The sequence below is a fragment of the Rhyacophila brunnea genome, unplaced genomic scaffold (assembly GCF_057557595.1).
Source record: "Rhyacophila brunnea isolate RB1 unplaced genomic scaffold, BYU_Rbru_1.0 scaffold_14, whole genome shotgun sequence".
Lineage (NCBI taxonomy): Eukaryota > Metazoa > Arthropoda > Insecta > Trichoptera > Rhyacophilidae > Rhyacophila > Rhyacophila brunnea.
Genome location: NW_028232796.1, coordinates 7,353,013 through 7,372,948, shown reverse-complemented (window position 1 = coordinate 7,372,948; position 19,936 = coordinate 7,353,013). Strand labels below are relative to the sequence as shown.

At 34.7% G+C, this 19,936-nt stretch overlaps 1 protein-coding gene across 2 annotated transcripts in view; it reads left to right on the top strand.

Moving 5' to 3' along the window:
* Nucleotides 1-11,718: 11,718 nt before the first annotated feature.
* LOC147075571 (uncharacterized) overlaps nucleotides 11,719-19,936 on the top strand; it is a 193,503-nt gene continuing 185,285 nt past the window's right edge. Inside the window, exon 1 of one of the 2 annotated variants that reach the window (XM_085941872.1) lies at nucleotides 11,719-12,152. In XM_085941872.1, coding sequence (XP_085797998.1) covers nucleotides 12,146-12,152 — 7 coding nt within the window. In that variant the 5' untranslated portion in view covers nucleotides 11,719-12,145. The remainder of the gene's footprint in view (nucleotides 12,153-19,936) is intronic. The other variant, XM_085941873.1, reaches the window with a different exon arrangement.

Below are 19,936 nucleotides of genomic sequence, written 5' to 3'. Positions count from 1 at the left end.
TCTTTTCAAAGTGGAATTATAGTACAGAGCCTCCAAAATTATAGTATTTGGTGAAAAAATATAGTACGCGTTGTTATCTGTTGTAAATGTATTCGTTTTTTGTTTCTCAGAAAACAAAAACGGAGAATTTGAGAAACTCCGAGACCTTTTTTTATTTAGGTACCTCTTCCGACCAAAAATGCTTACTGAAGAATTCACGAAATTTCATTTTAAACCAAAGTCAAAAGATTTTTTTACGTTTTTCGAGCAAATTTTTTCCAAAGTTCTCCAAATCTTCTTATATTGCGAAATTATAGTACTTAGCACCAATTTATCGAACGAAAATATCGAAATTTTAGTAATTTTTACATATTTTTTCCGATATTCAAAATTATATTATTTTGTCTTATATCGTACATAGTACGCGGACCAAAATTATAGTACAAATACTATAATTATAGTACGGTTGGCAACACTGTTATTGAGTGTTGTCATCTTTTTGTCACCGAATTTTAATACGTGGTCGTAAAAAATATTGTGAAAAATTATAATGCGCTAGCTGCCCATACACGTACAGTTTGAGTAGCAGGTTGAACATGGCACAGACCAAAGAGATTGGAAGACTGGGGAGAGGGAACACGCCATCATTTATGTACTAAAAAATACGAATCGGAGAAAGTCAGTTGGTAATGTTGGCATTCTGGAGCTAGTACCTACTTGTTCGTGTGGTAAAACAACATGGCGGATATAATATTGTTATTCTCTCCATGTTGAAAGAAGTAAGATATTTTCGTCGACATTTTAAGTAAAAAAAACCATGGCCTGTTGCAGTGCAATAGGATGCAAAGCCAAGAGGAATGCCGCCGTATCTTTTCACAGGTATTTATAATAATAATATTACATTTTTCTCTACGTTTATTGACAAATAAGTGTTGTATTACTAAACGTTATTATTCGGTAAAAAAATGTTTATTAATGGAAGAATACAAATGAGTAACAGCATTTCGGAACAATATGCATACTATTAATTATTTATACATTGATAGTTTTTCCTAAAAGATCTTTTACAATAACAATTCACACTTTTACATCAAACGTCAAATGGTTGTTTATTGCGAAAAATCCAGGGCCGTATGCATAATATTATTTTGAACCCAAAATATACGATGTGTTTTTCAAAGTAAAAACTGTTAGTGCTAGTTAATGACATTCATTATTTACTTAGATTTACATAGTAGCAATTTTATAATGTTATATAAATTAAATTGTTTCAGATTTCCGATGATGGGGACATAAATTCCAGTTCCGGAGATATTGATTTTGACGATATTCTTGATTCAATTTATATAAGCAACTATGTCGGCGAAGTCGTAACATATATTGCCGGATTCATTGTCAGGCATTTGCGGAAAATGTTAAAGTGTGAAAAGTGTCTGTCAGCGATCACAGGTGTCAGGGAGAATCTCATGGAGTCGTTGATCGTTGCAAAAGATAGAGGTGGCTTAGTGTACCCCTCAATGGATGTAATTTCCATTTGTACACGCAGTGAAAAAATCTTTAGAGAAGTCCTGCATCAAAGCGGAGGCATTCGTATGCATCCAAAATTTAATTTAGAATATTTAAATAATAAACTTTTAAAATATTTTGTTAATAGCAACTGTATTTTTAGAGAATTAGATAATCACATGTATGATACTTCGCCATTAACAAACCATGTCACAAATTTAATGAAACTAGTTTCAAAAAAATATTTAGAAATAAGATATCATTATTTAGCGAAAAATGCAGAGCAACCAATCAACCATATTAGACAATATTTTAATAGATTAATTATACTTAGGAATCAATAGTTTTTCAAACCATTTTCGTTTTAAATAATCGATTTTTTGTATGAATTCATATTATATATGCAGGGCTTCTCTGATAATAATATTATGTTAAATAGATAAAATATTGTAATTAACTATATAATCAAATTTTCAACATACGAGGGTGGGTCAATAATTCCTTAGAAAAAAGCATTAAAACAGGTTTTATTTTTGTATTTTTTTTTTATTTCTCAACATAATTTCCTTGGAGCTCAATAGACTTGGTTAGACGTTTCTCAATTTTTTTTAAACCGTCAGAAAAATAAGTTTTCGGAAGGTCCTCAAAATAAGCATTTGTCCGATCGATGACTTCTTCATTTGAAAAAAAACGTTGTCCACTTAGCCATTTTTTTAAGTTTGGGAAAAGGAAAAAGTCACTGGGGGCTAAATCTGGCGAATACGGTGGGTGGTCGACCAATTCGAACTTCAATTCTTCAATTTTAGCCATTGATCGTAAACATGTGTGAACACGGGCATTGTCCTGATGAAAGAGGATTTTTTTCCTGTTTAAATGAGGCCATTTTTCTTCAATTTTGTTTTTTAGCTGGTCCAATAAAGATGCATAATAATCCCCTGTTATTGTTTTTCCTTTTTCCAAATAGTCAACGAAAATAATTTCACGCGCATCCCAAAATACAGTAGCCATAACCTTACCAGCTGATTTTACGGTTTTCGCCTTCTTTGGACATGGTTTGCCTTCGCAATCCACTGCTTTGACTGTTCTTTCGTCTCGGGAGTATAGTGGTGTATCCATGTTTCATCTACAGTCACAAAGCGACGAAAAAATTCATCCGGATTGCGTTGCATGAGCGACAACAGAGCTTTAGAGGCCACCACCCTACTGCGTTTATTGTCGACTGTGAGCAAACGCGGCACCCATCTTGCAGAAATATTTTTCATGCCCAATTTGTCATGTAAAATAGAAATGACGCTACCTTTTGAGATCCCTGTAACCTCAATTATCTCACTCAACTTTAATCTTCGGTCACTTAACACCATATCGTGGATTTTATTGATCATTTCTGGTGTGGTCACCTCTACAGGACGTCCTGAGCGTGGTTCATCCTTTGTTGATGTACGACCACGTTTAAATTCATTTAACCAGTTATAAATAGTTGCAAGTGAAGGAGCAGATATGCCGTGAACTAAATCCAACTCATTTTTTATTTCCTTTGCTGTTAACCCTTTTATATTAAAATGTTTAATAACAACTCTAAACTCAATTTTCTCCATTTTCCATTTTTCCATTTTCCACTAGCAAATTTTTTTTTTAAATGTACGAGAAACACACAACAACCCGACCAATCTGATTGAAACTTCGCAGCATACTGAATCGGTAGTGCCGCTAGATGAAAACAAACCGCTTGCAGTACTAGTCGCGCCACCTGTCGGCTTTTCTAAGGACTTATTGACCCACCCTCGTACCTACCTGTATTTTGTGTCTAATAGGTTTATATAACCAAGTAATTTTATACACAATATGTCAAAAACGAACCCATGTTATGTTTTTATTTCATAAAATATTTTCAAAATACACATGTGTAAATAGGTAGGTAATATAATATACTTTTTTTTTGTTTGTAACTGTAATTATTTGTGTTTTTTATTTAACCGTTTTATCTAAACAAAAATGCTATGTTATTTTATATAGAACAATATGTAAAAACAAGACCATATTTCTTATTCCAATATTTAACCATTTGCTATTAACTGATTTGTGTATAATTTTTCATAATATTATTGTGTTTTTTGTGTTATTAAAAATAAAATACTTACATCCATTTGCATTATTTTTTCTTACCCTGAATCCTAATAAAGTTTTTATTGCGGGAACTTTTTATAATGAAAATACGTTTATCATAAATTGGTTGTAAGCTTGTGTTGATAAAAAAAAATACTCAGTGGGGCGTTTTTATGTCCGAGTATGGCCCATTTGCAGCAAAGTGTAGCTAATTTCAGAGAAGTAACACTTTCTCTCACAAAACGAGTACACACTGACATTTGTGTGCTACCTCTGGGGGAGGAGTCCAATCTCTTTGGCACAGACAATAACTGTACGTTAGTGGGCATACCACAGATCAATTTAACTACCCCATTTAAATCTGTCGAATTGTCAACAGACGTGCCCATATACGTACAATTATTGTCTGTGGCTATTGTGTCTATTGTCAAAAACCATGGAGTTAGGTTCGCGGAGATAATATACAGGGTAGTGTTTAAATTAGTTTTAAGTAGGGTATACTTGAACGATATTAATACACGAATAATTTTACTTTGAATTTATTATGATTATAATAGTTTTTATTAGAAACAAATTGACATAAAATATACACAAATGACATTGGTATAATAAATCATGATTTCACTAGTGGATTGTGTATTTTATCGATTCACCGAAACAATATTATACACATTCGTGTGAATATAAAATATGATCTATAATCTTTTCTTTTGAATAAATTATTCCCTTTAATGGACATATGAGTCAGTATTTATATATTTGGTCATATTTTTAGAATACGGTAATATTTATATAGGTACCTATTGATTTTATATACAATAAATTTAAACATGCCACAAAATTATATTTACATCAATCATCAGTAAATAATAATTAATAACCTACTATGATATTAGTAAAATAAATACGTAAATTTTATTTAGATTTACCGACATTGTCATTCACAATTAGGTATGTTAATTTATGTTGTGAACGTATTAAATTAATAATTTGTAATATTCACTACATACAATAAATAAAATTTGAATACTGAGTTATTAGAGATTTCAGAATAACTTAATATTTATATTGCTCTCTAAAATTTTAACATTTATATATTGTATAAAATAATATGTTTACATAAATAATAATTATAACTTTGTTTTACCCTCGTAAAAATAAATAAAATATTTGCGACTCCGTGTACATATTATTACATTATTAATAATAAATGAATTTGTATTTTATAAAAAGCAACATCAGCTGCAGTTGTATTAGGCGGCCATAGACGGACAGTTCTCGTAACAGGTTGAATATGGCACAGACAATAACTGTTCAATAACTGTACGTTAGTGGCCACACCACAGATCAGTTTAACTACCCCATAAATCTATCGAACTGTCAACAGACGTGCCCATATACGTACAGTTATTGTCTGTGGCAGATCAAGTGTCAAAAACTGTGGAGGTTATGTTCGCGGAGATCATACACAGGGGTACCTACCTAGTGTTAAATTAGTTTTAAGTAGGGTATATTGAACGATATTGATTTTGTTAGATTAATTATGATTACAATTTATTGTTTGTGTAAATATATGTCCAGATTCTTTTATTTTGAATAAATTATTCATAGTATACTAATTGTTGTTTTAATAAAATGTAATTAAGATAAAATACATACGTATTGTTTTATTTAGATCAGGGTTATATACATTAAATTTATGTAATATGTTTTATTCAATCACCAAAACAATTTACTTATTGGTTTTGAATAATATATATTAATTTGTTACAGACATATTTTAACATTAGCATATTACTAAATTTACGTACATATTTCTTTTGTCTAGATTTATTTTACATCAACAATAAGCACATCGTATTTTGTTACATCCAAAATTTATATATTTTTATTACTATTGCCATTTTTCATCGTAAGGGCAACTATAAAAAAACCTAGTTGACACTTCACAATATTCGTAATTATATAATATGAGTAGCAAAAGAATACGCAACAAAAATAATATACTTCTTATCGAACGAACTTAGAAGATTATGACAGAACTGTCAAAATTTGCCGCCAAATCGCGCCAGCTACTCCTACTTTACGACACAGCTAGCTAACGTCACCCGAAAACTCTCGGTGAGTTGAAATTCCAACAGTTTTACAAAAACACGGGAATGGGGGTCGCTGGCAGTTTGAACATGGCACATATCTGACAGGTCGAAAACTGTCCGTCTATGGGCGCAGCAGATTATCTACCAAAGATAACTGTATGGTCGCCATTAAGTATTAACTGGCATGTTCAACCTCTTACGAAAACTGTACGTATATGGCCGCCTATTGAGCGGTATATTCTACTTAACGTCAATGACATCAAGTGTTATCCGAGAACTTTCGGCGAGTCGAAATTCCAACAGTTTTACAAAAACACGGGAGTGGGGGGTCGCCGGCAGTTTGAACCTGGCAGAAATCTGGCAGGTCGAATACTGTCCGTCTATGGGCGCAGCAGATTATCTACTAAAGATAACTGTATGGCCGCCATTACGTATTAACTGGCATGTTCAACCTGTTACTAAAACTGTACGTCTATGGGGACCAATTGTACGCGGTTAAAAATATATACCTACCTATTTTTTTTTCGTTTTTCACAAAAAAGATTTGAAAAATATAAAAAAACATTTCTTTACCTCTCCGGACAAAAACAATTTAATTGCAAATCTGAGAAAAGCTGTTTCGTCGAGGACATTTGTTTTTACTAACAATTCGCTCGCCAAATTACCTGTGTACGAAACCTGTGTAGGTAGTACGAAATTATGCTATTTTTATTGTTTCTTAATGTAGAAATAAAAACTTTTCCCAATATCCAAATTATTAGGTATAGTATTTTGGGCGTACCCTTTTATATTAAACATAGTACGCGGACCAAAATTATAGTACAAATACTATAATTATAGTACGGTTGGCAACACAAAGTTTACCGACATTTCAGTTTATTTTTTCGGCTGTTCAATATAACACATCTGTGACATTCGTATTATTATTTATCTGGCACCACCTAAATTAGATGAAAAATAAAATACCTACACATGTTTTATGCATTCTTCAATATGATTTACCTATTTAATGATAAGTGTAAATATCGAATAACTAAAGTTTATCCAAGTAAAAGGTGGCATTGGCTGTAAACATGGTAATCATTATATACATGGCAACCTATGATGGCAACATGGAAACAGTACCTACCAACTTTGGAATCTGAAATTTATTACTGTCTAGTAAAGACTAATAATTTTCAGTAAAATTAAATAATCATAAATAATAAATATTTGATTGGTTTATTTTTATCCTTGGTTTGGTTTGCTGTTCATTTTCGACATTTTCAAATGGTCACATTTATTTTTAATAGCGAATGTCACCACGTGTTTTGAGAAGTGAGTCGGGCGCCGAAGATAAAGTATACATCTAGATCTACAAAGTGTACCTATCTGGATGGACGAATGGATAGAGGCATAGACTAATATACGATGGAGGAGCCACTGTCGAAAACTACCTAATCCTGACTGAAAGCCTCGTAACTGGACAGAATCTGACATTCGAATGACGTTTACAAAATGGCGTTCATATGGTAGTTCGTAGTTCCATTTTTACCCGTTATTTAGATAAGTTTTAGGACTGTGCCCACCTTATTTATGTAGGTACCTAACGCTGCCAATTATTTAAGTAGGTAGATACCTACTAAAATCATTAAAATAATATTATTACATACCAACATTATGTTGGCACAGGTACATGATAGATAATGTAGGATCCAAATATTTCGGTGTCATAAAAATAAAGTAGGTATGTACCTACATACCTACCCATAATTATGTTTAAAAACCTAACCCACGATCAGTGATGCTGGGGTAGACAGGTCATGACTGGTACATAGGAGAACTATAATGTCATGATACACCGCTAGATGGCATTATCAGAAATACGAAAATCCTAGGGAGGCCAATTTACTAGCAGGGGGTGGGGGGGGGGCATGATACCACCTTTTCCTCTAGGTATAATTTGAGGCACCAAGGCCAAACAGCCTTTTATCCTCTACTCTGTAGTAGTACTCGCGTTTGTATCCTACCTATTAACGAAGAGCTCATGGCCTTTCGTCGTGGGTCTGCGGAAAGAATGAAAAAAAAAATAACGAGGAAAGGGGTTATCCGTTATACGATGATTTCTCATTCGAATTGACAAAAGTCAAGACTGCAATTTTATTTTATATATATGATATACAGATGGGGAGGGGACTAAATGCTCTCTCTTTTGTCTCACACTGTAGGAAAAACTAAAAACATAATGTAGGAGACTTTAAGAGCAATATTGCTCATTTGTATTATTTTCTTTTATATAATATTTATTTGCCGCCCTAATAGGTGCACGACTTGCCACCAAGGAACGTCACTGTAGGTGGTAGTTTATTTCGAATTTCGAATGGAATAATAGGTATGTATATTTAAATTATGGAAATGTAGGCGGTAATACTGCTGCAACTAGCATATTAGGTAAGACAATATTTTTTAATAATTTCAATGTCACTAGCACGGAGGACACATTGCTTGCAGTTTGCATCGCGAAACTATGCCGCAGGATTTACAATTTACAGTATGTCGGCCTTCACCTTAACCTGTATGGAAAATTGGCGAATATATTTCAACGCAGAGTGATATCGACCCAGGAAATACGTTGCATACAAGCACAAAATTACCCATGGCCAATAAATGTGTGCATTATTCATGGTTATCCACCATCCTATTTTGTTTATAAACATGTTATCAACGGTGGGCCAAAGCGTACCGGGGTGGCGCTTCGACACTTCTTCGAATAGTTTTTATCAATATTATATTCATGACCCCCACATCCTGAAGCGGGCCCCCCTTCCTATTGCTAGGATTAAAGGTAATGTGACGGTTTACAGTAATGTTTTCTAAATGGTATTTCTGGTAAAATTATGGATATTCAGTGTATATTTAACGATTTTCCTGTATTTTTTAATAAATCCACTTGAAGTTGTCGAGTATTGATACACAATAATCAAAAATTGCATTGCACAACCACATGTTTGAAAAGGTTAAAACCCTCAAGTAAAATAGCGCCGCAGGCGACTTTTTTACTATTAGAGCAAATTTGTGATGGTAAACTGGTAAATCCGCCACGCCGGGCCCCCAGGCTAGAGCCCTGTCAGCCCCCCTCCCCCTTGTGGGGGCCATGATTATATTACACGAAATAGTCACGTGGTTAAAGAAAAGTGGAAAAGCGTATCGCTGTTATTTAGAACTTTAAAACCATAAAGAACCAGTAAAAAAGGGCGTAAACATCTGAAATAAAGCGATTAGTCAGCTCAATTCCTCAGTGATTATGGGAAAATGTATTGATCTTTACCATACCGTAGCTTCGATGTTTTCGATTGATAATCGTCGTTGCCTTTATTAAATATTCAGTAGGTACCTAGGTACATATGTCGAAATATTACAATATGTGTTTCAAAAGAAGTTGGAGATGGGATGGGAGAGGATTAGATCAAATAAGTAAGTAGATACCTAACGGAATTGAAACTAAAAATAAAAGGGGGCGGCATTCTAAGTCCGTTTTAGAAGGGCTGCACTTTGTCTTGGGACGTCACTGATTTTATGGCTTTTGACTGCATGTGCGATACTGAATTATTATTTTTCATACCTGTCACCTACTTACTGTCTTTCGGTCTGTCCACCGGTTCGCAACCGGCTCGTAGTTTAACCACAAGTTTGAGGGAACCAACTGAGTGGCATCACTAGCATAATTGAATTGCATAATGAAAATGGTGGTAAATTTTCATAAAAGAAAATAAAATAAAAACACTGTTTCGAGGCTAGCAATTTTCTTTGAAGTATAGAATTATTGTGATCGTACCTACAATTTAAAACTTTCACAGTAATTAGGACTTGATAATTTTAATTTATTTCAAGGCCGACTATATATTCAGGGCGTGGCACTGAATTGAGAATTACGATTGTAGTGCTAGTTATCAATGCAGTGCGGTAAACTGTTCGCAATAAAGAACATTTTCGCAACATTTTCTATTGCATATTTCGTTCAAATTATTACAATTTCTTTCAATATGCAACAATCATTATTTTGTACAATCTTTAATTTATGTAATAATAATATGTGAGCAAAGATATAAAAAAGTTATTAATGTCTAGCACAGTCCATCAAAAAATAAATACTATAAAAATGCTGCATTAATAATTACGTAAGTAATTATCCCACGCAGGGGCATCTACAGTGGGCCGCCATTTGCATTTTATTTTCAAACAGTATAGGTAAGTACCTAGGTACATATTATAATATGTGTATATTCAGTGCTGCCAAAACATAAAATGCAAACTTCTACATATGGATGAACGAAGAGAGAGGAAGAGGAAGAGATCAGGATAGAGATGTCTGGAGGGCGATTGTGCAGTCGGCAAAGATTCCACTATCAGTTGATTGAAAAGTTACGCAAACAAAAAAGTTCACCTTTAAAATGTGTTGACCAGGAATACCGAGTAGCTCTTTCAAGCATCGACTCAGATATAAAAAGTTTTGTTTTCTATTGAAAAGTATTTGACTGAAAGAAAAGATTCCCTTTGTAATTATTTTCGATGGCGGCCCAATAAAAACTGCTCAATTTAAATAATTACGAGTTAGCTTTAGGTCATTGAAAACTGATAATTGACATACATTACGTATCCACAATAAAATTATTAATTATTGTGGAACATGCAGTGGTCATATCGAGGTTGCTAAGCCAGACGAGTGATATAAAAGTTATGGGAAAATGAGTACTTGATAGGTTTAGATTATTAGATTATTCAGAATGTAATTTTCAGTACGTATCCTAAATGTGTGTAGCCAAGAGTAATTCAGTGACGAAATATTATGACGTATTTTTTGACAGGTTAGGCAGTGAAGATAAATTAATGACTAATCCAATAAAATACTTTTGTTCAGTTTGCTTTTCCGTAAAACAAAACATGGCAAACCGTCACTTACACCCTTTCGGCTTTGACTCTTATTGCAAAGAAGAACTTAATTGAGTTATTGGTTTCAGATAAAATACGCAAAATATGTTAATTTCAATTAAGAGTTTGAAAAAAGTGCCGCGAAAGTTTTATATTTTTATTAGCATGCTATGATATTAAAAGGATTGGGAAGCATTGCTCTACACAAATATACATACTTATTAGAATATACTATATTAATATAGAACAGATAGAAGAATAGAAAATAAGAAATTCTGGTTTAAAAAAAGTGTTAAACCAGTCGAACTTTGTTATTACGAGGAAGATGCGACCGACTGAATTTTCTCATTGTAAGCATTACCTACTCGTTTTTCATTATATAACATTTTTCGCGCCACGTTCTATTTAAGCATAGAACATAAAAAAATCTGAAAACCATCGTAAAATTCCCCGAAACAAGCATGGCATCCATAAGCTATAAAAGAAGTTGTTTATTGTAATGAAGTGCTTGGATTTTTTACATGCAATTTCAACCATATGCTTGGATACTTTTTCAATGTTGTCGGCGAAAACACCAATTAGGTACTTAGACACTTAACTAGTGTCACAAACGTAATCCGATCCCGGTGGCATCGGTTTAGTTAACTGCCCGGTTGGATTTTATTGCTTAGGGTCGAAAATGTTATTTTTAAACGATCGACACATTAACATTTTTGCTCGGTATACCAGAGAAGTAGCTCGTTATAAAATTGAATAACTGTAAGTATAGAGAAAATCATAAACTAAAAAGTCAATGAATGTTTCCTAATTACATCCGAGATCTCGCTATTTCCGTGATCGTAATAACCAAGTTCGACTGTATATTATAATTACTGTTTATGATAATATGTGGATATTAATTTTAATATTTAAAGTTATGATAGAGAAATGTGTTCGAAACTATAAGTATTCATATTCACAAAAGAAACGTTGAGAAAAAATCAATAGAATGCATACTGGGCAGGTGTAATATCGATTATTTCGTACAACATACGCACGGAGCTTTCGTAGCAGCGTAGCTAAAAAGCTCTCCGTGGACTTTCGCTCCGTGCAGTTGGCATCCATGCGAAGTTGGCAAGAGGGCGACACAGAATAAATAAGGTAAATTGCGCAACGTCGGCCGCCATAGGGGAGGCTTTCGCGATGGGGCGGCGGGTTTGGGGGGTGGGGGCGAGCGCTCTCCGGCGGGGGGAGGCGAGGGCGCGGGTAGGTCGCCGCGCCGCGTCAGTGTCGCTGCGGGCTGCCCGGAGTGCGGTGTTGGGCCTGCCGCAGTTTGCACGCTCAACCTCCAATATCTTCGGACTGCGCATTTCGAAAGTCATATTCGCTCCCCGTCAGACCTAGCGAGCGGTCCGGTCTGGCTCTCACTGAATAATTAACCGACTCTGAGCGCAAATTTAGCAGATTTTATCACTTTCGCCGAGTATTTTGGATATAGATTGATCTTGTGGGTGAAGTGTACAGTCGTCGAAGAGTGAACGACAGAGAAAAGGCGGCAGGCCAAACCGTTCCGGATGAAAGGTTTGTATTAACAACTGTCATTCTTTCCTACGATTGCATATGTGCGGACTGTACCCGCCAACAGGGGTGGATAACTGTCTGACACCACTACCCGACTGTACTCGCCCAGTCTGTCACTCCGATATAATCCATCCCTTATTTTTCTCCCAACATTTTACCAAAAAATCCACCACACCGAAACAAAGAACAATGAAAAATTCAACCCTTCTGATTATAATTTATATTTTAAACGGACAACTATTTAATTGTTTAATACATAATATTATAGCGAATAATATCTTACTTAACCTTAATAGAAAAAATACGTTTTTCAATTACCTATTATGTATTACAATTACACAAAGGACTACGCATTATTACCTAAAAAAATGCGAAATTCACAAAACACCTTCGCTAGATCATCGTGCGTTCTTTTTTTTTATAAAACTCATTAATTCCGCCTAACATCTGGTGTATTTTAGTATCCCTTAATTATTACTCTAACAATATAATTTTACCGATATCATCAACCGTTGGTACTCTTTTTTCCTTTCAATATCGGGATGAGCCAACTTCAGGTAAAAATGTGCAAAGTCTCTTTCACGCGAACACGTAATTATTTTTGATCTTTCGTTGACATTTAGGTTTCACCATTACCACGATAATTTCAGTATAATAAAAGGAAGTGAACTGTATTACCTGTATCCAATTTTTTTTCCCGTTAACTGGCTTATCTATGTAGATTACAATTTTTATGACCACAGAGATTTTTTATTAAATTCAATATCATACATTAGCTGGCAATCATTATCTTATGACACATTACAAAAGGACTCATGGGTTTTTTTTACCATATTCTAAAATTTTTCCTCTAATATATCTATACCTAATTGTGAATAATTTAGTTTCAATGTTTTTTCATGAAAGATAAATATATATATTTTTTGTAACGATATATTTTGTACCGAGGATTGGTGTACCTAATATTATATTTAGATTTAGGTATATATGTAGTAATTAATTCAAGCCAAGCTTTAATGTTACTTTGAAGTTCAATAAATGATAAAGGCATTCGTGTATATTTTAAAACCATATTGAATTTAATGTAGGTACTTACATAAAAATATTTTTTTAAACTGTATGCTTCTGACAGCGATGCAATACCGTAGCGTTGATTAAATATATTTCTTCAGGTATCCCCCATCTGAAAATGTATTGTTTTAAGAAATTTAAAACGAGTTAGTCAGAAGTTAGTCATGTACCTAGTCAGTGTATCAATACAAGATGGATGTGAATGACGTTTGGTAAAGCGTTTGAAGGAACAAATCAATATTAATAAACGAAATATATTAATACCCACCAATACCATTACACCAAACCAAACTTTTAAAATGATACTAGGTATCTTGGTTTTACTTTTTAATAAAAAAGTTTATTAGTTGTAGTTTTTTCGCAAGCTTTTACAATTATCACAAAATGCTTCACATGTATTACGGAAAGCCCAGGGTTCCGCGGAACTTGGTTAGGAATCACTGTACTTATAATATATTCCTAAAGTATGCATGTATACAGCTAACCGTGTCCGGAAATTTGTACGTATGCAGTTCGCCGCATCACATTTCACCGTGAAATGTATCGGAAATATAATTGGTCTTATATTAAAGACCGTTCAACCTCTTTGGGTCGTATAGTACTGAGATAAAATTCATGTCTAAATAAAACACGGTTCTTGTCGGTCCAGCGGCCGAAAATAGCTGATACCTATACTGGGTTAGGTTAGGTTCATTATTGTCTGCAATGCTCCAATAACAACGAGTAATTTTTTCATCTCTTTCCGATAAGATAGCTCACGGCGAACTGTGCTTCGGTGAAATGTAGGTAATACGTACAATTTACATGTAACCACAGCTAACAAAACATACCTGCTGTAAATCATCATCATCAGCCTGAATCTATCCACTGCTGGATGAAGGCCTCTTCAAGCTGCTTCCACTTCTCTCGGTCCTGTGCGTTGCGTTGCCACGTACTTCCGCAGAACTTTATCATTTCATCGATCCAGCGGCATCTAGGTCTACCTTGTGGACGTTTTGTACCTCTTGGATACCACTGGATGACTAAATTTGTCCAACGATTGTCTCTTCTTCGAGCTATGTGTCCAGCCCATCTCCATTTAATGCTTTTAATGAACTCTATTACATCGCAAATCCTTGTCTGCTTCCTTATCCACTCATTCTTTTTTTTTCCTTTCGCGATATGCCCAGCATGCACCTCTCCACACGACGTTGTGCTACTCTTAAGTTTCTGGATCTCTCTTTTACTTAGGCAAATATTGTGATTACGGGAAGCACACACTGGTTGAACACTTTGCGCTTTAGGTACAGTGGAAGGTCACTTTAACGCTTTCGCTGCTGAATAGATAATGAGATTTTAATTGCCCCCTTTAAAATGCACGTTAATTACATCGAGCGGTCGCCTGGTCATTACGCGCCGTGTGCGTCTTCCGCGTCCAAAGTATTAAATACTACTGTAAATACCTATTACACTACAAACTACAAACAACATCACTTGTACGATCATTACCTAAATATGATGTAGTTTATTTAATGAGTTGGTACTGTATGATTGTTTGACGTTTACTTTGACAGTGTAAAATATTTTAATTAATTGAATTGATTAAACATATTCCTATCATCATCGTCAGCCAGGGTCGATTCACCGCTGGATGGAGACATATTTTTACAATACAAGACTGAATTATTTACTGTTTTTTGGAGTAACTACCTACGTAGTTTTTGACGGTACTGGCTGAGTGACATTGGCGGATGAGCGATTGTAGGTGACACATACAAAAATGCACAAACTGGCATACTAAACAATCTCTTGACTAAAGTCGGCTCTCCTCTGTCAGACAGAGTTTCAGTACACAGGTACAGAGTACACTTCGTGTCATTAAAGATAAATGACGGCAGAACAAGTCAAGATTCTTTTTATTTTCTAAAACTCTTTCTTTAAGCACTAAGGTGCATGGTTGCTACATCAGTCCCGTGCAGCATCGCTTCGGGACAAGCAAGTGTGGCACTAAAATCTTTTCATTCTGACACGTTTATAGTGTTATGGAAAGCGGCCGTGCACAAACCGCGGCTGCATATAGGTAGGTACATGGCGGGTGGAGATGGGGGAACTCAAATCATTGTACTCCGGATTTTTGTATGTCCGTATTATTTAGCTTAGTTGTTGTGTTATATTTATAATTAAATTAATTTTCTTTTATGTTAGTTCTCCGTGCTTTTCTTAGTAAACTCAGTCTAAGCTCACTTGAGAGCATGGCTTGGGTATCTGCTCCTGAGACATTTTTTTTTCTAGATGCCTTTATGGATACCTCGCATTTACTATCGAGGTTTCTTAAGGACTTTGGCACGCAAACTACTCTACTTGATGCTAGTCAAATAAAAATTGTGCCGGCTGAGAGAATATGCCTTATTGAAAACTGTTCTTCTACCCGCATCGGGTATTGCAAATTTGAATTCGGCCAGGGCCTATGAAACCGCCTTGCAAAAACCCTGGAAAATTCTTAGTAGCGCAAGGCGGAGGTGATTCTGATGAATATTTTGTCGTATTCATTGGGAACTGAGGACTGCGATTTGTAGTCGAGTTTTTTCCCGTGGTAAAAGAAATGTCGCATAGGACTGATATTCTGGCTCCTGAGACATTACCAGACGTAAAAAAACTGCTCATGCTTCACACCAAACGTAGGGCCTCGTGATATGCTCAATTAAGACCGAGTGTGGTGCGGGGTGGGTTGATTTAGAGGGGTCTATGTTTGTGTTGTACTTCGGGTTTGTGGTTGACATTTGATGAAAGTAATAATCTGGACCGCTTTATCCCGTACAGTATTAATAATGTGAGATGTTTTTAGCTAAAGCTCTTCAATCCCTTTATACCAGGGGAGGGCAAACTGCGGCCCGCCGGGTATTTTTTTGCGGCCCGCCATCATTAATTGTACTTCTGATTACGGATAACTTTTTTATAATTTTTTAAAAAATATTGACAATAGATTAAAATTTGAAGAATTTGTTGTTTCGTAAATGTATTATCTCAGTACGTCTTCCTTGCGTCTCGTCTCACACTATGTAACCACTATTTTCTACGTTGAACATCGATTGGGAATGAATGGAAAGAATTTTCGGATTGTAATTTCGCTCTGGATGTAGATATTGTATGTAGATCAATAGATATTGATAGTGTACCGACTGAGCTACAACTTGAGATTATTGATCTGCAGTGTGACACTGATTTAAGAGGATTGCATCGTCGTGAAGAAATCTCCAAATTTTACAATGCCCTTAATTCAGACAAAATCGACTAACTTAAAGATTATGCAAGAAAAATGTTAGTTATTTTTGGATCAACCTATATATGTGAACAAACATTTTCGATCATGAACCTCAATAAAAATTCTTTACGATCAAATATCTCCGATGCCCATTTACAAGCAGTTTTGAGAATATCAACTACAAAATTAACACATGAATTTCAAAAAAATTAACAGTTTCATTCTTCTTATTATTTTTTTTGTAATGTTTATTTTTCGTGATAATAAATAGTGTATATCTAAAAATGGTATTTTACTTGCGGCCCGCCCGCTCATTTTGAATTCTTGAATTTGGCCCTCCATCCAAAAAGTTTGCCCCCCCCTGCTTTATACAGATCGTACAAAATCCTACCAATGTAGCAACCCTCATGGACTTTATCTCGCGGAACCCCATGGTTCCCCGGAAGGCATTTGGGAAACCATTATCTAAATAATTGTAGGTACTCTTCCACATAGCCTTCGCCATATTATATTATATACCACGATGACGTATTCTGAAACCATGTACTGATGAGGTTACGACTACTGGATTCTTCACTGTTTTTAACATTACAACACGATTTAAAAATATCTAGTTGTGTGATGCAATTTTTGATTAGGTACTGTGTGTTGATATTCGACAATTCCATAATTCAAGTGGATTTATTCAACGATATAAAAAAATCGCTAAAAATACACCGAATACCCTTAAATTTTACCTAAAACAACATTTAGAAAATGATTCCGTAGAGGGGCCCGCCAAAGATCCTGGCCTGGGGCTCGTTTCAAGATGTGGGAGTCATGGTGTACTTCAAAATTAAAAATACATTCAATTATTTCTCGACACCTGTATTTTTTGCAACCGTTTTAAACCTTTAAATGCAGCTATCTCGAAATCACTTTGCTTGGCCATTCATCGGTCTTGCAATGGACCCTTACTAGAATTATCATGTTTGTTAGATCACCATGCTTCTGTCTGGTCTGTCTTCTTCTGTCCATGAGCACTTTATTAGAAAGTCTCTGTAAAATCAGTCAAAGCATACTTGAGTACGTCGCTACCTCAGTCTTGGGAATCGACTTCCTGAGACATTTCCAGGCGATAAAAACTGCTCATGCTTCACATTCAATCGTAGGGTGTCATGATACGATCGATTAAGACCGATTGTGGTGCGGGGCGTTTTGGTTTGGAGGGATCTGTTGGGATGCGTGTGTTGTTTGATTTAATTTTCTTACTTGGCCACAACTGACGTCTACATAATATTATAAAAAATACAAAGTTCTTTTGTTCAAATTACATTTCTTGTCAATTCCATATTTGAATTTTGACCACAGATAATGTTTCCATAATATTTTGGATTCGATTCGTAGGTACCTTATTCATAAATTTTGCTTAAAAAACTACACACACCGCAATGTATTGGATAATACGAGTATTTCGTGTTCGGGTAGGTACGTCGAATGATATTCTTATCGTTTGAAAGCTCGCGTATAATATTCCAGTCATAAAACTTTCAAAGTGTGTATATACTGCCGCGAAAGCTCCCAATAATAGGCTTCGTGATTGTTTGATGTTAAGGCTATTATTCACGTGTTTTTGGTCAGGCCAGCGATTCTGATTCACCCTGTAATTATGTATTGCTTTGTAACACGGGGTCGTGGTTCACTGATCATACAACTGATTTTCTAATTCAAGCTTCGGGATCCATGTGTAATTATTAGATATGGTTATTTAACAATTTTAATCTAATATTATACGTATATTATATTTAGTGGTTTCAATCGGGAGAAACTTGTAGTGTTTTCTTATACATAATAATATGTGACGTTCAAAATCAAAACCGGACATGTCCAAATATTTGAAAATCTACGTTATTATCTAGAATTTAGACACGTAGAATAAGTAAACTTCTATGAAATTGACAAGGTACCTAATCGAAACCAGACAAATGTGACAATTTTCGGTATCCAATAAATTCAATTCAAAATGTGATCTTCAAAGTTTTTTGATATTCTCTCAAAAGTAATTATTAAAAAAACATTTTACCGTCTATAACGGAGATTAAGTAAACTTATATAACATTAGCCAACAAAAAACGACCGATTTCGTCCGGGTCCTAATTTATTTATTTATCTATATTTATCTATATTAATAAATGTTATTATGAACATCAAAGGTAGGTACATATTTTTTAATGCATTCGGTACTTAAATGAGTGTAGGTATGCAGTTTGCGTAATTGTAGTTGTTTATATTTAACAACACATCTACAGAAACATCACATACGTCTTGTAAGGTTACATGTAAATTGTACGTAAAACAATTCACGGTGTCACAGTTTGCCGTCAGCTTTCTTATCGGAAAGAGATGGCTGTAAACTATACGGTCTCCGATTTTATTAGATTCAATATGAACATTAATTCAATTTTCATAACTGATTTTGGCAAAATTCATGAATTCAAGAATGAAAATCTAACCTAACCTAACAAATAATCCGGTATATCCGGTATTGTAATCCGACAAGAACCGTGAAACCCAAAGAGGTTAGACGGTCTTTAATATACGGCCATATATTTCCAATAGAACACTTCACGGTGAAGTGTGATACGACGAACTGCATACGTACAAGTGTCCGGACACGGTCTTGATATGAGGTAGCAATGGTAGCATGAACACCACAGTGTTACTAGTTATATAGGTAGGGACATGACAAATACTACTTGCCAATCATAGATTTATTAAATGCTTACCAATATACCTAGAAGGTTTGTAAATGAACCCACTGTGAAGTTTGACATACATCATATTATAATGTATAACTCTGAATATTAGAAAATGTGAAGTTGTGTTCAAATAAATTATCATGGAACGCGTAGCAAACACATAAAATATAGAGGGAACGTTGGAACTTTAAAATTAAAATTAAAATGTATTTATTCACATGACAGTTTATAATTTCAAAGCGTTCACAACATGATACATATAAATAAACAAAGAAAAAAGTGTTTAGTAGATTAAGTACCTAGACATTGTCTCAAAACTTATAAAACAGCGTCCACGTAAACTCACCTTACGTAAGTGGAATATTATTGTAGTACCCACTCATTATTTGCAACGGAATTAAATTAATTAAAATTGTTTTGTAAGCGGTAAAGGTGTTCTGTCCTCATTACGATTGCCTTAATGTAATTATGCGGATAACAAGATGTAAGTACTTATTTAATGTACTTACCTGTCTGTATTTTTATTACCTTTACAGTCTCGTTTTTTAATCACGTTGCACCTGTGCGCGTGCTGAGAACGTGACTGTTCACTTCTCATGTTACCGAATAATATTTCTTTGCGCCAGGTAAAAACAAAATAATACCTACTTTTGAACAACTTTTTGCAGAACAGAACCCTAAGAGTACCTGAAGCATTATTCTGGTTCATCTTAGACGTCAAACATTAAAAGAAA